General features: G+C 29.4%; 2 protein-coding genes across 2 annotated transcripts in view; both read left to right on the plus strand.

Moving 5' to 3' along the window:
• LOC113378717 overlaps positions 1-21234 on the plus strand; it is a 148070-nt gene that overhangs the window by 63976 nt on the left and 62860 nt on the right. The window lies entirely within an intron of this gene.
• The window catches only part of LOC113378718 (homeobox protein cut-like), a 10255-nt gene continuing 6230 nt past the window's right edge, over positions 17210-21234 (plus strand). The window contains exon 1 of the mRNA XM_026619282.1: positions 17210-18105. Within this exon, the coding sequence (XP_026475067.1) occupies positions 17292-18105 (814 nt within the window). The 5' untranslated portion in view covers positions 17210-17291. The remainder of the gene's footprint in view (positions 18106-21234) is intronic.

Genomic DNA, 21234 nt, shown 5'->3' on the forward strand with positions numbered 1-21234 from the left:
TATAATTATTTTTTATTATCAATTCCAAACGGCTGCGTAGGGGATCGATATAGAACACATAAAACAGAAAGAACCTTTGTTTACCGGTTGGCAAATGAACGCACATGGTTTGATAAAAGGTGCACATGGATATATACATATATATGTATATACAAAGAATTTGTTTATTGAGGATTTTTGTTATATATCGGTCCTAAAATATCATGAAATATTTGTTTTGACTTCGTTTCGGTAATTACCGTGAAATTTTTGTATTCGATAAATATTTGAATGAAACGGTTCATCGGATCGGAGAGAGAATGGGATAGGATCGATCATTATTATGCAAACGAATAAAGTTAATAACAATAATGGCATATGTAATAGTTATTTAAATAAGAAATAGTGCAAAGCAATTTGCTTAAAAAAAATAAAATAAGAGTGATCCGAGCTGAGAAACTCTTTATTCAAGGTAGTATTACTTTACAATGCCTTAATTGGCTATTTTCAATGACCAACGTATTTTTAATATGTTTTCAAGTAAGTATGGCTATTGTAAATGCAATTTGGTTCTTCTGGATGAAAGCTCCTTACACCACGATTACCTAATTAATAACGATTGAAATAGTGTAGTGACTCTATTTTACCAACATACTCGTATACGATATTTCATCAATCTTTTACTAGTCCTATTTTATCTACTTAGATTGCCCTTCCTCCCCGTAAGTCTATTTTTCTTTCGTGACTAATACCAATGTTACCAAAATACACTCAAATCGAATCTAATCTATCATTCTTCTATAATTTCAACCCTTTTATCAAATCTATACGATTTGAAAGCAGCCATTTATCTAAAACACTCGAATATCAATTTGATTTTTGATATATTATTTGAATTTCTTATACACGAAACGACATAGAAAATTAGGAGGGCGCCCTTGATAAAAATTATACGAAAGGGTTAAAAATGTATCGGGGTTTTGTTTTGGAAAATTAACGACCTCTGGGTTTTATTTTGATTGAGAAAAATAGAGTAATGGATAATTTATTGGTCCTAAAATCAGGAACAATTTATATGGTCTCAGAAATTAAAAATCACTCTACACGTTCAACTTATTATTTCTTATCATTTATTACAAAAACCGATTTTTCTCTCCTCTAATGCAAGAATGATTTTTTCTACCAATATATAATAATCTTCGATAATTGGCAGTTTAAGTCCATATCGATTTATGGCCTGCAATTTATTTTGTTCCCTAAAAATAGATTTTAATGGCGTGTAATAGGAGCTCACGAAACAATGATAGTATCGAAAGATTCATTATTGATGGCCAACATTAATTCGAAAAGCATAAATAAGGAGCGAATGTCTTATTTATAATTTGGATAAATGGTAACCAATTTATTAAAGATACATGGAATATCTGGGGATTAGGGTAATATATACTTTATTCTACTCCATATGTCTTTTTGAATGACAAAGTTCAAATTGTATGTATGTATGGTTTTGGATCATCAACCAGGACTTAGCAAGTCCTACGAGCTATCGTGCCAACTTCTTAAACAAGGTGTCTTTGTCATAAGGCAACCCAAACGGTTGTCCTATCTCTATTGCCATTGCTAGACATCAGTCTATCCAAAACAGGTACCAAACCTAGGACTTCTATCTTATCTTCTTCTGGGAAAATTTTCAAAAATATCTTTTATCTATCAACCTAAGTCTATTATTCCTCAAATGGAAGCCTAAAAGCCCGGTGCTAAGTTGTTCCTATGGATGCATTTAAATATTTAAAGGATACCGGAAATCGAATGATATTGACTTGGTATCGAATGATTTCGATAATGGATATTAATTTGCATGCGCGTGCTGCTCGTATGTATGAATCACTATTAAATTACCATACAGTTTTTTCTGAAATTTATTACATACCTCGTTTGTTTGGAAAAAGTCCACTTTGTGCATCTGCGTCCTGGAAAAGGATAAAATAAATTTAGTTTTAGAATAATATTGTAAGAACATAAAATACAGTATGATACAGAATTAATTTGTACACCGAGAGGCCTAGATAGTTTTATATATTTTTTTTAATTATTATAATTTTAATAATTTTTTTTATAATTCTGGTCAGAAATGCACACAGAGTTCTATGAGCTAAATTGTCAATATAGGAAAAGCACGATATCTAAAAAGAACTTTATTGAAATTTTTTTACAATTAGTTTATTATATGAAATAATAAAATTTATGATAAAGTTATTTTTGTAATGAATAGGTACAGTTTCACCAAATTAAATATTTTGATGAAGTTAATGACTTTTAGTATTTTTTGGTAACAAAAAAAAATAGAAGAAAAAAAGACAATAAATCATGTTTTATTGAATACTATAAAAATTTGTAAAGTTTATACAATACAGAGTTAATTTTTGTTTCGAAAATTGATCCTTTCCACTCGTAAATTGTGAAAGCAATACGTATGATGGCATCCAAGTGCAAAGGGTTAATATCTTAAACTATAATATGAAGTAGGATAATTTCAATTGTTTTAGTAGTAATTACAATTAAATAAAATTGCCATTTTTTACTTTTTAAATAAATTTATAAAATTTTGGCATTTTTTGGTGCTAAAAATTAAGGCCTGGAAAAAAATGTTTCAAGAAGTGCTTTTACGTTCTGAAAAAATAGTTTTATAAAGTCGTATAGTGCAAAAATGACTTGTAAACTTAGAATTGATATCCTATACTATCAAATAATTGTATTTATTTTTATTGCAAATACTGTTTCACAAAAACAAAAAAAAATTAAGACTTTCTGACTGTATTAGTAAATTTTAGTATTATGTGGTTCATTTGAAAAAAATAGACTATGATTTTGAGATTTTGAAAAATAGAATTTTTTTTAATTTAAAATATGGAGTATAAATCCTTATAAAATTCATGCAAAATTAATTTATACACTAAGAATTAATTTTTTAAACTAACAAGGAGAACCTCAGGTTTACTCTTCTGGAATTTTGATGAAATTTTGCATGGTGACAGAGCCTTAAACCTTCGAAGGAGAGTTTTAATAAATTTCATAACTACGTAACATAAATACACATTTTCATTATAGTAAGTTAGTCTATTACAAATTAATAAATGTTAGTAGTGTAATAGAAGTACTCAGTATTTAACATATCCAATTTATAACCCAAAGTGTGTCCCAAAAACTTTATGAATCTGATTTATGTGAAGTGTATCCTTATCTACACCCTTCTATCATTTTCCCAATTATCCTCATCCAATCAAGATTACAAAAAAAATCAAATATGCATTTTTTCCAAGACACAAAAAATTATTTATAGGTTCAAATTACACAGCAGACGTCAAGTTAATTCTAGTGAAGTGTTTTTCCTATAAGCGTTCATATCATTTTTAGCTATTTAATGTTTTTTAATCACATGCATTCGGACAGATAAAATGCAAATTTGCCGCTATTTTGGAAACATAGCCTTAGTAATAAATTTTCGTCTTGGGAAAAGAATAATTGCGAAAACGTACACGGGCTTATCATCATCGTTGTAAATCACTTGTAGAAGTTATGACGCCCTTTGCGAAAAAATATATTCGTTAGCCACGTTGCACTGTGGACGCGAACGTATAAATATTCGCAAAGATAGCGTTAATACAGTTCATTAAATCCAAAAGGAGGGAAAATAGACGATGGAAAACTTTAAATACTGAATTAAAAACATTTTTTTCTGACGAGCTTTTTTATGCACGATGAAAAATGGCAAACGTCTAAAGGAGTCATATTGTAATAGTAATATGAAGATAAATTCATAATGAAGATAAATTCATAATGAAGATAAAATATTAAATATATGCAATGTAATTGGAGATCAAAGATTAATTTTAATACGTATTAATTTTATTCGAATAATATTTATACGTCTTAATTTGTGGAAGTAACCTGTGTTACTTTCAACTTACTTAAATAACTCAAATTGTGGTGGCAGCGGATCCATTTTTTTTTTTTTTTAATTTTTTTGCAGTGCTTATCAACGTTTATTAGGACTTCATATCACATATTAAAATTATAATGTGGATGGTAAAATAACTTTTCTGATCTTGAATTTTCTTCATTCAAGCTTTTAAGTATTCTTGTGAATTTTTGGATTTACTAGATGCTTTAAATAATTTATAGTTTATTAGAACTCAGTTAATAATTTATTGATTTATTATATTAACTGATAGTATATTTAAAAATTAATATATTATAAATACAATCCTGAGTATTTTATTTTACTTGATATATTATTCTATTACCATCAAACTTAATTATTTTCCATGTGCAAATCCAGTGAAATATATCATCGAATCGAACACGAAATTCTCTCGAACTGAACATCGCAGTTGAAATGAGTTACTCTACTTTATAAGTAATCTAATTTTGTTTCAGTTGCATTTTGCAGAACTATTCCGTAATTCGCATAAATCACGAATCGGTATAATAAATATATTTCTAGGTTTATTTTGCATTGTACCAACTATCTATAACGCTGCTATAAATCTAATAAGGTTCCATAATACGTCAATGCGGAGAAATGCAAAGTCTTGTATTGCAACATGAGTTCGTAAAACTCAAGTAATGACTCTGCCAGTTGTGGGAAAGGACTTAAAAATGGTAAATAATAATAAAAATATATGAAAAATACCCAAAATTCAGAAATACATATTATAAATGCAATAATATCTTGAAACGATAACCTATATGGAATAACCACCTTCAGTGATATGAACATAGTTTTTGAATGCCTAAATTTGATTGGCAAGTAATAGAGGATGAATTTAATTCTATAAGTTCAAAGCAATTTTGTTTTTTTTTAAACCTTATGCATCAGCAAATTTTGATAAACATAATAAATGTTGGACCCCGTTGAGAAACCAAGACATTTACACCAAGAACTTCAGTGCATCAAGAACAACTGTTTAAACTGTGTATATAATTAGAAGTCGACCAGGCATGATTTTTAAATAGTTATAAAATGCATTTATAAAATAACAGAAGTTGTCATCATCTCTAATAACTTGGAAGCTCAAATGTTTCTATCAAACTTTCCTACATCCAATTCCTCAAGTTGACCATTAATGTCGTCCTGTTAGCTTATTTTATTTGGTCAGGTTCGCTGCAGTCGATCAGACTTTATTTTTGAACATTTATAAGCATAATAAAAGTTATCGTCAACTATAATAACTTGTGAGCTCAAATGTTTTTACCAAACTTTCCTACATCCAATTCCTCAAGTTGACCACCAATGTCGTCCTGCTGGCTCATTTATTTATTCGGATTTGCAGCAATCGACCAGAAATGATTTTTAAATAGTTATAAGTTACATTTATAAAACAACATAAGTTGCCGTCAACTATAATAACTTGGTAGCTCAAATTTTTACCTTCGTCCAATTCCTCAAGTTGACCACCAATGTTGTCCTGTTGGCTTATTTTATTTCGTCGGGTTTGCTGCAGTGTACGTCTTATATCATAAATTGTCGAAGTTGGCGATGTACTGATAAAGTCACACGCGATTTCATGTTATCGATGAAATTAAATTCTGAATTAATCAATAGAATTGCCCCAAGACGGGGCGCTCCTACATTAGCCTCGTTTGCATATAAGTCACGATAAAAATGCATTAAGAACTGGCAACTCAAAAACTTTGGCGGCAAAAATTATAACAATATAAATTATAAATAGATAAAAAATAATGTATCAGAGTAGTCAATGGATAGAGCAAATAAAAGGTTTCTAAACAATATGGTCTCTAAGTAGACGAAGCTCATCTTGCACTCCTCTTCCATCTCAATTAGTAATATTTTTAATTTAATCAAGTACCTTCTTAATATTTTGTCTTAAATTAGTTTAGAATATGAATAAAAATACTGTTTAGTTTCTAGAACATCCATTTATTTTAATAAATATTTTTACAAACTCGATAAATAGTATTACCATTCTCAAACTATAAGCTTCTGGTTTTATTTTGCTTTGAAGCTCCACAAATCTGACTTTTACATTTTCAGTACGGAAATGATTCATAATTTGCTCGTGGGCGTAATTCAAATTTTCACTAAAATAGAATAATAAATAGTTTGATTCACATAACCGCAGAATATATAAATATTTTCATAATGAGTAGTTTGTTAAATAATAACTGGATTTTATATTTAAATTGTCAGTGTGATTTTTCGAATAGTTTTTGACCGTTACTACTAACCAATAGTTGAACTTGAAAAACAATATCGATCAGTAGTGACAAATAGACATCTATTTTTCTATATTATAATATATATTTTTATCGATAACATATCTATGGAAAATCGATTTCTAAAATCGTCCAAAAAATCAAGTCTGGCACATGATCTAGCACAAATACGCATCGAGGAAGAAGTTAGACATGTCTTGGTGAGTTTTATGAATTTTATCCAAAACAATCGATTTATTTTGGCTGGTAATTATCTGTTCGTTCTTTTTCTTGCTAGAGAACCATTTAATTAAAATACAAATGCAAATGCTAGCAATCTAGAACAATTGGTTCATTTGCAAACTAATAAACGGGGACCAAAGCCAAAAAGCTACTTTTAGCAATCGAAGCAATGCGGTGCGAGATTATCGGACTCGCCACAATATTCAATCATTTGCTGATTGAAAATTAATCTTATTCAGAGCAATAATTAATTTAAAGGCTTTGTCTTGGGAGGATAAATCACGTTTTGTATAGATGTACAATCTCGGAATCTGTGCCAGGGAAATATCTGCCAAAGTACATTGTATCTCGTAATAAAAAATATTAGGATCACTATTTATATATTACCAGTATTGTTTGTCATATTTTACGTCAATGATGTCATATTAATTAAATTTATGCGAGTTTTAATCCAGTCTCTTGACGTAGTAGAATTTTTTCGTTAGCTTGTCTGCACATCCAACGTCCACATTTGTGACATTTTTCTCTAAGCATCGCATTTTAAATTCCACTAAATAATATTTGTATATTTCATCAAAATCCATGTTTATAGCTTTATCTAAAACTTTACTCCAAATGTGGCACATCACCAATTACTTGGTCACGTCAACTAAAGATTTGGTCAAGGACTAGGTCTCAAGTTGACTCGAATCTAACTGACACAAAAATTTAATACAAATAAATAAAAATCCAAATTTCATTTGTCATTTTTTTATTGAATCGAGTTTTCTATACATCTTGATTAGAAGCTCTTTGATATGTCCTGGTGGTTCCACTTTTATTCCTGCGAATAAAAAAAAGTCGTCTGGTGTTTTCCTGATCGGCGGCTACCACGTGACGCGCGTATACAATGGGCATCTGCATTTAGGGTTTTCAGAAATTACGACCAGAAGAGACGATGCTCATAAAAACAGCCGAATAATATTTTTCGGCAAAGGGATCGGACCGTCCATGCCGTCATATCTCGCTACACGTTGAAATATGAGTAATTGCTCATACGTGCATTTAGTATGAGGGAGAACCAATGCTCATTTTAGATGAAGAGCCGAAAGGTTGAAGATTTTGATCATTGGGGAAAATTATACTTGGTTGTGTGCGAATCACCTTCAACAACCGATTTTTTTAAATTTTGTTCTATTCATTCATATTATATAACAATCACAGTTATTCACAGACCCTATAAGTTATATGGCTAAATTACACATGATAATAATGACTAAAAAAAATAGTAAAAAATAATAATAATCACAGAAAGAAATAAAAAAATAATAATAATAAATAAATAAAAATGAATTAAAAATAAAGAAAAAATAAAAAGAAAAAAAAACAAATTGTAGTAATTGCTCCATTGCAATTGACTATGGATTGCAATTAAAAAGTTGATTTGGAGACAATATTGTTTCGTGATTGTATTCTAGTTGCTCTCTTAAGGTATTGATAAAATCTAGACCATATTACGATTTCCTACTTCGAATATTACAAATACTACTAAAAGTAATACAATTGACAAATTTAATATATATTGATATTTTAAAAATTAGCAAATTGAATAATTTCAATACAATCACATTAATTGTTATTTATTCCGATTGCTATTGGCGATGACAAAAGAATGAAAAATTTCTTACTTCAAATATTACAAATACTTCTGAAATTAATGAAATTAATAAATCTAATATATATTGAAATTCTAAAAATGAGCAAATTAAACAATTTCAATATTATAACAATAAGTGTTATTTATTCTGATTGCTATTGAAGACAAAATTATCAAAAAAAATGATAGAATAGATTACTAGATAAACTTAATTAGATATCAAAAATAACTACATGGTTACGATTTATATAATTTTGGACATGAAAAATTAACATGTGTTCGAGATTTCAACATGTTTTATGCTTACTACGAATAATAATTTTACGGAATAATTTTTTTATTAAAAAATTGTATAAGTGCGTATTTTTCAAAAAAACTTAAGCGTTGAATTTCAAAATCCAAAGATAAATATTTCGATATTGAGTTATATTTATATTCCACATTTTAATTTATTTATTTTTATATAAATACATATATGAATAAATAAATTAAAATGTGAAATATTAATATAACTCAATATTAAAATATTAATATTATCATTTTTAAATCCAAAGCTTTGCCAAGTTTGTTCTCATGCATGTTTTGATAAATATGTGAAAAATCATCAAAGAAAATTTAGGTAAAAAATTTTTATTGTTGATACATTTGTAAACGTATTTTTATCTATCAACCTTTATTTTCTGTACTGGTTTTGTTTATCTATTGATGATATTTCTAAAAATTTAATAATAAGACATTGAGGTAAATAAAATCGACGTGAAAAATTGATATATCAAAAACTATGATCAATAAATACTTCTTGATTTATTTTTTTAACAAGTAAAAGAGTTGAAAATCAACCTTCATTTTTTAGACAACTGTATGTTCATCTATCAATACAATTCTTCTAAAGCTATCATTTTTTTACAACAAATTTGATTTAAACTGTTGCTTTTAATTGATAGATGTCTATATAAGTAAAAAAATAGAGTACAAGTTTAGGATTTATATTGATAATATCAATCCTAATGTATGCATCGTTTTACCTTCATCTAACAAATTACTTATATTTCCAAAACTATAGATACTAATAGACACTCGACCTGTTTTTTATTTACTTTTATTACAAGTTTAGATGATTTTACTTCAATACTTGTTAACTTGTTTTTTACAAGTCAATACTGAAAACAACCAGCATTGATCTATTGTTGTAGGTTCATCTACCAAAACAATTTTTCAGGAACTAACAATTTTCTATAACAAAATCGATTATCGTAAACTATAATCATTTATTACTAATAAAGCTGCTCTCAAGTGATAACAGTCAATATAAGCCAAAAAAGTTCAAGATTAGCATTTATATTTAAGAAAACAATCGTCAACCATCTACCATCTACCAATTCTTCTAAAACACCTCTAAAACCATAGACACTATGTACTATTCTGTTTTGTTTCTGTTTTTGATTTAGGAAGGAAATTACTTCCTAAGAACCCTTACTTTCAAGTTGACAGTCTATAAAATTTTGCACGAAAACAATATTTTAAGATTCATGCAATTTATCATAATTAATTAACTTATGTAATTTTTTTCCACTGGTCTTCTGTCTATTTATATTTGTGCGAAAGGAAACGAATATTTTCGGAAGCGTGTTGGTGCCTCTCCTCACATCACAAATGTTAGGGGTAGATGGTCTCGCAGGATATCTGCATAAAAGCTCGCAGAAAGGGTTATTTTTTAAGGCGCAGGACTGGCCATGGGGTGTCTGTGTCCAAAGGGCGAGGGATTTTGGCTTTTATCAGAAAGCTCCTTCCACATCTATGACACCCATCGACGGTGGTGGTGGTGGTGTTGGAGGGAAGTAGAAGAAGGGCCTCTAAAAGGCCTCCAACACTGGACGTGTGTGATCATTAGATACTTTTTGATGAGTGCCATGTGCGAGCAAAATGGGGGAAAGGAGTATGGACAAGATTTTTGGAAGACCAGGATAACGATTATTATAAAAACACATTGGTATAAATCATTTGTCTAGTGTCCACAACTACCTATGACATCTTTCCATTTTGAAGTTGATTATATTTTTTTTTCCTTTCGAGAGTAAATATCGAAACAGACATAATAAAATCCATTTTTATAGAAAAGTACAATATGTGTGCGAACAAGAGACGCATTAAAAATTAAGTGCTTCGCATCAGAGCATTAATCTCTCAAAGATTAACATCGATGTACCGCTGTTTTTTGTCGTGTGGACCGAAAAATAAAAAGTTCCCGAAAAAATGTCGAGTTTTGCCATTTCATAATTCATATATAATACTATAAGCAGTATATATATATATATATATATATACTGCTTATCTATAGCTATACATCATATAGGTATATATATATATATATATATATATATATATACCTATATGATGTAGGGAATTATTACGTGCGCGAATGAAATCGGACATCAAATAAAGATCCCCGAAATATTCACAGACACAAAACTCTTTCCTTCCTTCCGGAGTGGGTGTCTGTCTGTATTTGTGTATAAAAGGGATGATGGGCAAAAAATTGCCAAAATCTCCAAAGGGATGTGGGTCGGTTTTAAAGTCAGGGACACACTTGACTTCTATAAGTGATGTGCCATATTTTTGGAACATCTAATTCATACTAATTATTAATAGTTAATTGATTTTTTTTTATTGATATTACAAAAAAGCGATCAAAATTATAAATTGTATAAGCTATTATAAAAATATTAAAATATAGATAATATTATTTAAAAAAATATGTAGAATTACTAAAGTGTATTATTTTTTATGAAGGCTGGGGCAGATCCATAGGCTAAATATTAACTTAATGAAAATGTTCAATAAAATTTATCGTATACAAGTTGTTATAATTTTTTCGTAATTATGATTTAATATTGAAAAAAATATTTTAAATTTTTTATTTATTAAATTTATGTATAATTTTGTATATAAACCAGTAGTGCATGGCATCGTGCCTTATGGCAAATTGCTAGAACTTTCCGTACCAAAAATTAAAATTTTCAGAAGAGTTTCATACATTTTTGAGAACTAAAAATTAGATTTTTGAGAATTTTGAAATTTTTGAAAATATTGACTTAAAAAAAATTGAACTTTCTTTAAAACATTCGCGCTTTATCAGTTTACATAAATAATCTTAAACATGCAAAAACATCGCATTCAATCATTTGATGTTTACAAAGAAATATTTATTTTAATATTTTAATTTCTACTAAATTAAATACATTTTATATATTATCATAAATCCTATCATTTTGCTTTAGGATAACTTTATATTCCTTTGAAGTACGCTTTTAAAACAAATTTTTACATAAATAAAAAATATAATAAAAATAATTATAATATAAAAATAACTGATTTGTAAATTAATGGAATGTAATTTTTTTTGTCTTCAAAATTTACAAAAATCTCAATTTTCTAGTTCTTATAAACATGCAAAAACATCGCATTTAATTCATTAATATTTACAAAAAAAAAAAAAAAAAAAACTAAATTTTATTTTCCACTCATTAATAATATTTACTTTTTTATGTATTTTGAAAATGTCATCATCACCAATCTCATATTATTTTAAAATAACTTAAAAATTTTTTTACATATTTAAAAAAATGATGTAATTGTAATAAAAAATAATCAATTTCACAATTATAGTAAATTGTGGGATTATCATAAATGATATCCTATGGTCACATATTTTCCACGTTTTTTTTTCTAATTTTTTCTAATCATTTTCAGAAATATCGATTACAGATAAGCTTTATATCGAGATCCTATTTTGCATATTTTTGAAAAAAAAATGGACAACATAATTGTAAATTTATATAAAAAGAGTGTTAAAGTCTATGAAAATTGATACTCGTCATTTGTGTAGTAATGTATTTTAATGTATTTTTAATATTACATCAACATCACAAGTTCAATTGAAAATAATATATACCACTAATTTATTATACCTTATTGGATATATCTTATAATCGAACAGTTTTCGCGATTTTTTTTGAAAATTTTTAAAAACAGTTTTAATTTACCATGAAAAATCAAGTATTTTAGTTCAAAAAAAAAAAAAAAAACATGTTTGAACCATATGGTAAAAATAAATGTATAAAAGTGTTTGATATATTAACGTTAGAATTACCAATGTATTATTTTTAATTACTCTTCCGAATATTAATTTAATAAGTTCAATTAAGTATAATCTATACCACCCTGCCGCCGATACAGATCGCAACGTAAAAGTTCAGATTACAAACGACATGAGCGAGCATAAACACCCTTACGTATATTCCGAATGGGATTGTGGGGTACGAATGTCCGGCCTCATTTATTCAGGAGGAATATTCAAATAAGAGATACTGCCCAAAAGCAAGCTCCCTTTTTATAAAGCAACCCCAAACCTCAAACTTCAAAAACTCTCGCCACCTCCCGGTTCAAAGTCCGAGCGCGAAAACCGCTACGCGAAAGAAAGGGTTGAAAATGTAGCGCTCTTTGGGTAAGGGATGGCTTAGGAAAAGATACGAGGATTTGTTTAATCATTAGAACAAATATTATAGATCAGATCGTAATGGTCAAATTTTTAAATACTGCTTTTCTATTTTTTTTTTTTGGTTTTATTGCAATTTATATTACAACTGTTTCATCACCATTACGTCACAGGAGTAATAAAATAGAAGAAATATGATCAACTTAAAAACAAAATACTACCAAAATATTGAAAAAATAAATAGGAATGAAAACAATTATAAAGTTAAAAATAATATAAATTAATTATTGTTAATAAGTAGATCATATGGATTTTTTCCAATAAGGCTTGTAGGTCAATAATTATTTCTGTATGTTTCTATTACACTAATTTCCACCCCTACAAAATTAATGTCCACAAAATGATTATTTTCGTATAATTGAAAGAGATAGCTTCAAAAAAAAAATGATAGAAGGATTTATTTAATATTTACAACAAACATATATCATATAGCGTTAATGCTAGCATTTTTAAATATTTTTTTCTAAATATAAAATTAATATTTCATTTTTATTACTTATTAGGAGCATGAATGAAATTAAAATACATAAGAAGAGAAAAGAAATGTCCATTAACAATAATATTGAAAATTGTAACAATAATGAATATTTCATTATTGTTACATTTCAGATTTAATTATGAAGTAAAAAATGAATTTTTTATATTATTATTTCTACTTAAAAAATGATCACTTGGAAAATGTTGCTCAACAAAGATGATCATAAACATTTTTTTTATATAGTTACCTGACTCTAATTTTATTTCATTTTAAAAATTCAAAATCCACAAAATAATCATTTTTACTCAAGGAATGTCTCAGGAAAAAGATTTAAAGATTTATTTAGTCATTACAACAAATATTGATCAGATATGTCAATGCTAAAAAAAATTAAATATTTCTATTCCTAAAAAAACTTATTTCATAATATTTAAGCATTTGTTTCATTACTATTAGTAACAGAAAATAATTGTAATTAAGATAAATTTTTTATCTTATACATATGGAATGTAAAAAAATATGTCAATAAGGTATATGAAAAACTTAAAATTTTATTGCATCAAAAATATTTAAAATTGAAATATATATAAATGTAATATATAACGAAAAAATAATTATAAAATGAAAAATAAAATTAGTAAGTGATTGTTTTTACGTAAAACAATGGTCATTTATAATTTTTCTTATGAGGCTTGTCATAAAGTATTCTCGTATGGTTTTCTGACATTAATATTATTTCTTGTAAATAAACTTGAAGTCTTCAGAATGATTATGTTAATCATACAGTATAAATAATACTTTTTAGAAGAATCGCAAATTTTAGAGGATTTAATAAAAAGACCTTTATTGAAGGCTATTCCATCCAAAAAAGTTGTTTTTTTATATTCATACTTTTATAAATATACTTAATTATTTTTCATGCTTTTCATTCCACATTGAAACAAACATAATAATTGTATCCAATTTTGCTTTCATAATACTATTTTTTTTTAATAATTTGTCTATTTTTGATATTTTTCCACTTATATAATTCTAGTATTTCTTATATTCAGTATTTCTGAATTTTTCATATGTATAATAATTCCAAGAAATTAAAAAAAAAATCTACATTTAAAAATGTACTAATACATCAACTCTTGTGTGCATATTACATTGCAACATACATATGGATTTTGTCCAATTTTCAAATACATCGCTTATTTTTTCAAATTTATAATTTTGTCCATTTTTTTACCAATTTGTTCATCAATATATTTCTTTCTCATATTTTTCCTATTTCAAAATTTCCCAAATGTGACTTAACCTTTACCCTTCGCTCTAAAAGCATCCCTCTCTGCCCATTTTTCTCCAAAATCGACTCAAACCCTTAAAAAGTCCTCCCTCCGGTCCTAACCGCGTTAATGCGAAGACCGGACATCAGAATTTTAGGATGATGTTTTATATGCCCGAATCTAAATGAAAATAATCAGTACTAACACACACATATAGAAAGGTCTAATGGGGTGAATATTATATTATTTTATTATAAATTACTTTAGATCAAAAGAGGAAATATAAAAACATTTGCAAGACCAAAATTTAGTATCGGTTGTTGGATAAGAATTATATTTTTTCCTTCCTATAAACAAATATTAAAAAAGGTTCAAAGAAACATCGAGTTGCTTGCAGTCTTTGTTGCCTCTTAATGTAGTTTTAACGACGTTTTAAATACGTGTTATAATTAATGCGCAAATATTTAATCGCCATTTATTATTTCTTTTCATGAGATCATTGTAGATATCACATTTGTTCAATATCTTTGTTTATTTTGTGCTTATCTGGAATTGCATACTTATTTATAGACGGAAGCTTCATCAATTGCCATTTGATTCAGAAATATAATGGAAATTCAAATTATTTAGATATATAGTCTAACTCAGTATTCTTTACATTGTATACGAATCTTTTAGATTAAATTTTCATTTTTTTATTTTTTATTTCAGATATCTCAATTGGCAGAAAACGTAAGACGTCTTCAAGCTTCCTTAGGAGCTTTGCAAGAAGCACATTCAGCTGAAGTTCGAGGATTAGAAGAAAGATTAGATGCTAAAAGGCAACATATAGCTCGATTAGAAGCTAAATTGGACAGGAGAAGAGAATACGAAGAATCTAAACGAGACGGAAGGTAAGTTACCCAAAATATTAATTAAAAATGCTATGAATCAAATATTGAAATTTTGCTAACTTCCATACAAAGTATTATCTTGTTCAGAAATTTTCCCACCATGTTCGGCAGCGTTTACAAGAATTAAGTCATTTTAAAGATTAGATGCTAAAATGTTTACCTTTCATTTATCTCCCAAATAGTATATAATAAATAAATTATGAGTCCCGTATCCTTTACTAATACCGTCGTTAACATATTTTTAATTTCTCTGCAAACAGAACGGCCGACTAAAAATCCTTCGTAAACAATGCTCTAATATTTACATGTGCCAAGAAGAATATCTGTGTCTTAAAACGTCTCTATTTAGAACAAAAAAATACATATAAATAAACAATACACGATGATCTTAACCTACGGCAGCAGCCCGCGAGCTTTTTTTGATTTTGTTCCGAAAATTTTATTGCAGGTTGAGCCGAAAAAATCCCTAAATATGTCGGCGCCCTTTGCAGCCCGACAAAATGATATTTGGTTATAAAATTTGTCTACAGGGTGTTAAAAATCAACAGTCATAAAACTGTGGAGTTTTTTTTATCTGAAATTCTTTTTTTTGAATGTGTTTACGAGATTTTTATATCTTAGGGGTCTCTGTACCAAAAGAGGCGGCGCGACTTTTGTGAAAAATTAGAACTTGATAAAACGGAGTCATCAAATAATTATTGTATTTGGGCCTGGAAGTACAAAGGATGTTTAGGTTTTGGAAATAATTTTTAGTTTTGTTTATTTCTTTACGATATGGTGTATCCTGTTCGAGGAAAAAAATGAGAATATATTTGGACTTACAAAATTCATTCATAACATTTTACAGTACGGGGGATTTTACTATGTGCTAAAAGTTTATCGATAATATGTGAACTACTGACAACAAGATGTGCTAAAAGTAATAACGATGTATGCAAACATTTAAGAAATTTCAAGAAATAATTTATTTACAATTATTATCTTTATCTTTCAGTGTTTTGAGATCACCGTCCGTAGAACCTGGCTCAGGAGAAGAAATTAAACCATTCGACCAACTCGTTCTTGAAAGAACTAAAGCTCTTGCCCAATCCGAATCTATTAAAGCCACAGCAATCGAAGGTGAATATTAGTTTGTAAATTATTAATTTTAAGAAAATAAATGATAAAAAGCGAAGTGCCAGAATCCCTCTATATGTGCATGGTAGAGTATTTGTTGTAAATCATATTTTCAACCATAAATTAAAAATAATTGGTGTAAATTGCACGAGTATCGTAAAAGGTTACGAATTGGTGATTTGTTTCTTCATCAACGATTTCAAAAATAATAGTTTTGTTTTGAGTATCTATATTTTTTTCTGTTTCTAAATCTCTAATAAAAATCTCGACACCTCAAGATGTTTTACATTATTGAGTCATCCATTTGTGCATAAAAATGGTTGTGACATCTGGAGGTGAGTACATCGAGAGCAGATAATAAACCATGGGAATTATTTATATTTTCCTTTTGTTAACTTTGACTTTATGATTTTGCCATAGATCCCATATAGTTGCGCGATTCTTAACTCTCATCACATAATGTTATCTTCTTGTCTTAACTCATAAAGTGCATGTTATGCTTCTCCTTTCTGATCTGGTTGTAACATTGCAACAAAAAAGCAGAGCAAAAAGATCGCCATTATAATTAATTTTAATAGCATTCATTATTGTTTTATTATGTTATTGTTTTGGTTATAATTTCTTTATGTACTATAAATATGCAATGTATGTGTTATTTATTATATTATACAAAAATGTTTTGCAATAATCGTTACCCACGAGTGTTTTACACATGTATCTATATATATGGTTTTGTGTTTTTAATTTTCGCGCGTAAACTATGAATAAACTATCGCTTTTTCCGATATCAGATATTTTAGTGTAGTTATATATTCTTTGTTTGTGTTTTGTGTTGGGATTTTCTGGGGCGCGCTTAATATCGTCTCTAGGGAGTTAGTCTCAGATAAGATGTGGCCCCTGTTCTATGTTCGCAGGTTCAAATCTAGATGCCAGCACTGCTATCGCCGCCGTTCGAGAATCTTCAAGATCACCACAGACCGTTACCGAAGAAGAAAAGGGCAATTCACAATTTCCAGGACTACAAAATGTTGAACAATTCGGGCCAATTTTAGGAGAAGAAATCGTTAGTAGTTGGAGACGTCAACATGCACCTTCATCGGCGGCAAGTGTCTTAGCCTCACCGAGTGAACGAGGTGGATCTGATAAATCTCCAAGTGCTGCTTCAACCCCTGCTCCACCAGAACAAACGACCCCTACTCACAATGGTCGTTCGACAAAATCTCCAGAACACAACAATAATTCTTTGCGCCTGGACGGAGATGTAGGACTGATGAATAATTCCCTGATCGGTGGTGGATATTACGGACGTACGGAACCTTTCACCGGTTCATACCGATTTGCTGAGGATCCAGGAAATTTACCACCAGGTGCTATGGTCGGTCGCTTGGGAGATAGCTTGATACCCAAAGGTGATCCTATGGAAGCGCGATTGCAAGAGATGTTGAGGTACAACATGGATAAATACGCAAACCAAAATTTGGATACCTTACACATATCGCGAAGAGTACGAGAGCTTCTATCAGTGCACAACATTGGTCAACGTTTATTCGCCAAATACGTACTTGGGTTATCCCAAGGCACTGTGTCCGAACTTCTATCCAAACCGAAACCTTGGGACAAGTTGACTGAGAAAGGCAGAGATTCTTACAGGAAGATGCATGCATGGGCTTGCGATGATAATGCTGTGCTGTTGCTGAAAAGCCTAATTCCGAAAAAAGGTAAGTGCCTAGGTTACTCCCTAGTTATATTTAAGCGTGCCCCCATACTGCTTAGCCCACCCAAGAAATAAGAAATCCGCGAAATGTAAAAATTCGTCGCGGAATTTGATCCCTGTCGCGTTCGATGGGTAACGTTATTGCAAACAGAAAAATTTAAAATAAGCTAGATTAAGAAAGGAGCCAATTTCATTATAGATGTTGAAGCTAATCAGACAGGGCACCATAGGGTAGAATCACTAGAACAATACGAAAGTAATTCAACTAAAATTGTTTAAAAACACAAACGTTTTGCTAATAACATATGTATAAATTTTTAATATCTTAACAATTTTGAAAATTTCGGACTACTTAACGCTTCAAATTGTTCTTACTGTTTATTTAGGTATTAAATGTTTTGCACAATTTATAAATTATCACACAAAAATAATACTTTTTATGTTGAAAATTTAAAAAAAAAGTCAAAGTCATATCTAGGGTTCCTCATCCTCTAAATTCAGAACATAGACCGCCTGCATCAGTCAATAATAATGCTTTTAGACGGAATCATTCTGGACATAAATGCAAATCATTGTAATAATATCTTTCAATATTTCTGGCTATAATAAAAGCACGATGGCTTGGTGTTTGCGTTACGCTTATGCAAATCCCCTCGCTTGAAAATTAAAACCATTAATTTTGAATCTATTTTCTCTATTCTATTTGCTGTTCTATTAAAGCATCCTTTATCTCATGAAAGTTTTAACCCTTTTTATTCAGAAGGAACTTCCTAAACGGGTAGCTGGTAGTAATAGACTGAGAATTTTATTTTGCCCCGTCTAATGCCCCATTACTCCGTAATGGATTCATGGGGAATTGAACTATTTTAGGTGGAAAATAAGTGTTTTAGGTACTAGGAAATATTCTTCAGATATGATAAAATCTATGGTGATTTCAATCAGTCAAAAAAACTAAAATGTATTTACAAAAGTATATGTAAGAAGAAGAACTAGAATTACAATTCAAAATAAGTGTAGTTGTGAAAAATTTAAACATATCATCACTTGGTTGATGTTAACCTATGAAAGAGAAAATCGAAAATTAATAGTTTAGACAAAATTGTTTATAATGTTGATTTCCTTGTGTTGGTCAATATGCTTCAAACAAATCAGATAAAAAATTGTTTATCCATCAGATAAATCCCAATTGTCAATTACCGATCCATTATCCCCCGGCTCTCTGATTTTCTCAAGGGTGGGCAAAAGCAGCAGCCTCGTGTAGGGTGTATCGGGGTTATACAACCGCGACGGCGGGTTTTAGCTATTATTTGTGATTTCTTTAGAAATCAGTGATTAACTGTTTCTGTTTAGTAATTCTTTTGTTTCACTTTTGCGACGCGCGCATTCTCCAGTTCATTAATTGCCGCGCGCGGGAGGGCATAAATTTCGATTCAGATCTGAATGCGATGATAGCAAACACGATAGAACACTACGGAACGATATGGAAGGCTAACTTTGGCAACAGAAAACAATGGCAGGCAACTAAACTTTAAACTTTAAATAATAATAGTTCTTTGCGCGATTGGCAATAATCGAAAATTAGACGTCGAAAGGGGAAAGGGTAAGGGAAAAGTTGGAGTGGAAGAGGACAGATGGTAGGAAAGTTTTTCAATTTGGACAAATAGATCGTAAAGACTTGAATCATTTCTTTATTTTGTCACTGCAAAGTGAGACATTGGATTTTATTGCGTTAAACTAAATCTACAGATTTTATTATAAAAAAGCTTCTTCTTCTTGTGGAAGCAAGGCTCTTAAAACATCTACATGAAAACAAGGCTTGGAGCATGGTGCTAAAATATAGTATAAATCTTGTTCATGTGTAGAAGTGTCACATAAAAAAATTAAATGAAGGGATTTTTTGACCAATTAGATTCAAACAAGATTTGCTAATGAACGAGACTAACAATGGAAACCTCAGGTTTACTCTTATGCTATTTTGATGAAACTTTGCATATTGATACAGTCTGTAGTCAAAAGAAAGTCCTTAAATATCATCGACTTTTAAGTCCATTTGTTCTTAACAATTGTAATTTTTACAAAACAAAATTTTCAAAAACTAAATTACGGGTTGAGATGCTCCCTCTAACAATTTCAGTTGCAGAAAAAGATTTGGGACAGTCGATTCAGATTTTTTTTATAAATATTCCATTGCTGTACCACATCGAAGTGCCTAGTACAGGATTAAATCGACTTCTAAATATATTTTTGATCCAAAATTTCACACTATTGATATTGATATTTTTACTTTTATATGTCTACATGCGTATCTGTGTATTTTATCGCCCCCACGGAACATTTGCATATACAGAAAATATTCCGCGGCGGATTTTAAGAATTATGAATCGTGTGGCGTCCACGGGTTGTATATTACTTGTATGACCACACACATTTTTTCAAATGTCCCGAATACGAGACACAAAGACACCACGGCCGAATATTGAAACAACCGGGGAGGATAGGAAATCTGGCAGCTGGTAGGAAAAATAGGAAAGGACTTTTGAGAAAATATTCTATATGTAAAAACCAGCCTTTTTCAATAATTTATGAGATGTTCATTAAAAAACTCTATACAATACAGCGATCAGAACAAAGTGTTCTATGAGCTGTGTTTTGCTATGGTACATTCTGACTTAGTACTTTCCTCGAGAGAGCAACTCAGGGGTCAACCACTCATTTTTTTATGTGTAGACTATATATATATATTGGATATGTATATCTACTATTGTTAGCATCTATGTGTTACAGCAATGTTCACGAAAGTTCATTTTTACTTGCGATCATATTTAAGATCTAAAACTTAAAATGGAAGTTTGATATCATGCTGATCCAATTTGCATCCAATTCGGAACTGGTTTGTGCCAACCCACGTTCTTGAAATTACACTACAGATTCATATCTAACGTTTTTTCATGAAAGAATTATTTTTCCTCCTTCTGCTCCGATTTTTCGAAGTTTTTTTCAGAAACTGCATCCATATTGGCCGAAGTTGGCATCCAAATCGGGACTAGTTTGTGCCAACCCACGTTCCTACCATTACACTCCAGAAAATCATTTATATGCGAGTGTTTTTTCATGGAAGAAGTATTTTCCCTCC

The sequence above is a fragment of the Ctenocephalides felis genome, unplaced genomic scaffold (genome assembly GCF_003426905.1).
Source record: "Ctenocephalides felis isolate EL2017-DRISC unplaced genomic scaffold, ASM342690v1 CF-g0.4_SCAFFOLD_01886, whole genome shotgun sequence".
Taxonomy (NCBI): Eukaryota; Metazoa; Arthropoda; class Insecta; order Siphonaptera; family Pulicidae; genus Ctenocephalides; species Ctenocephalides felis.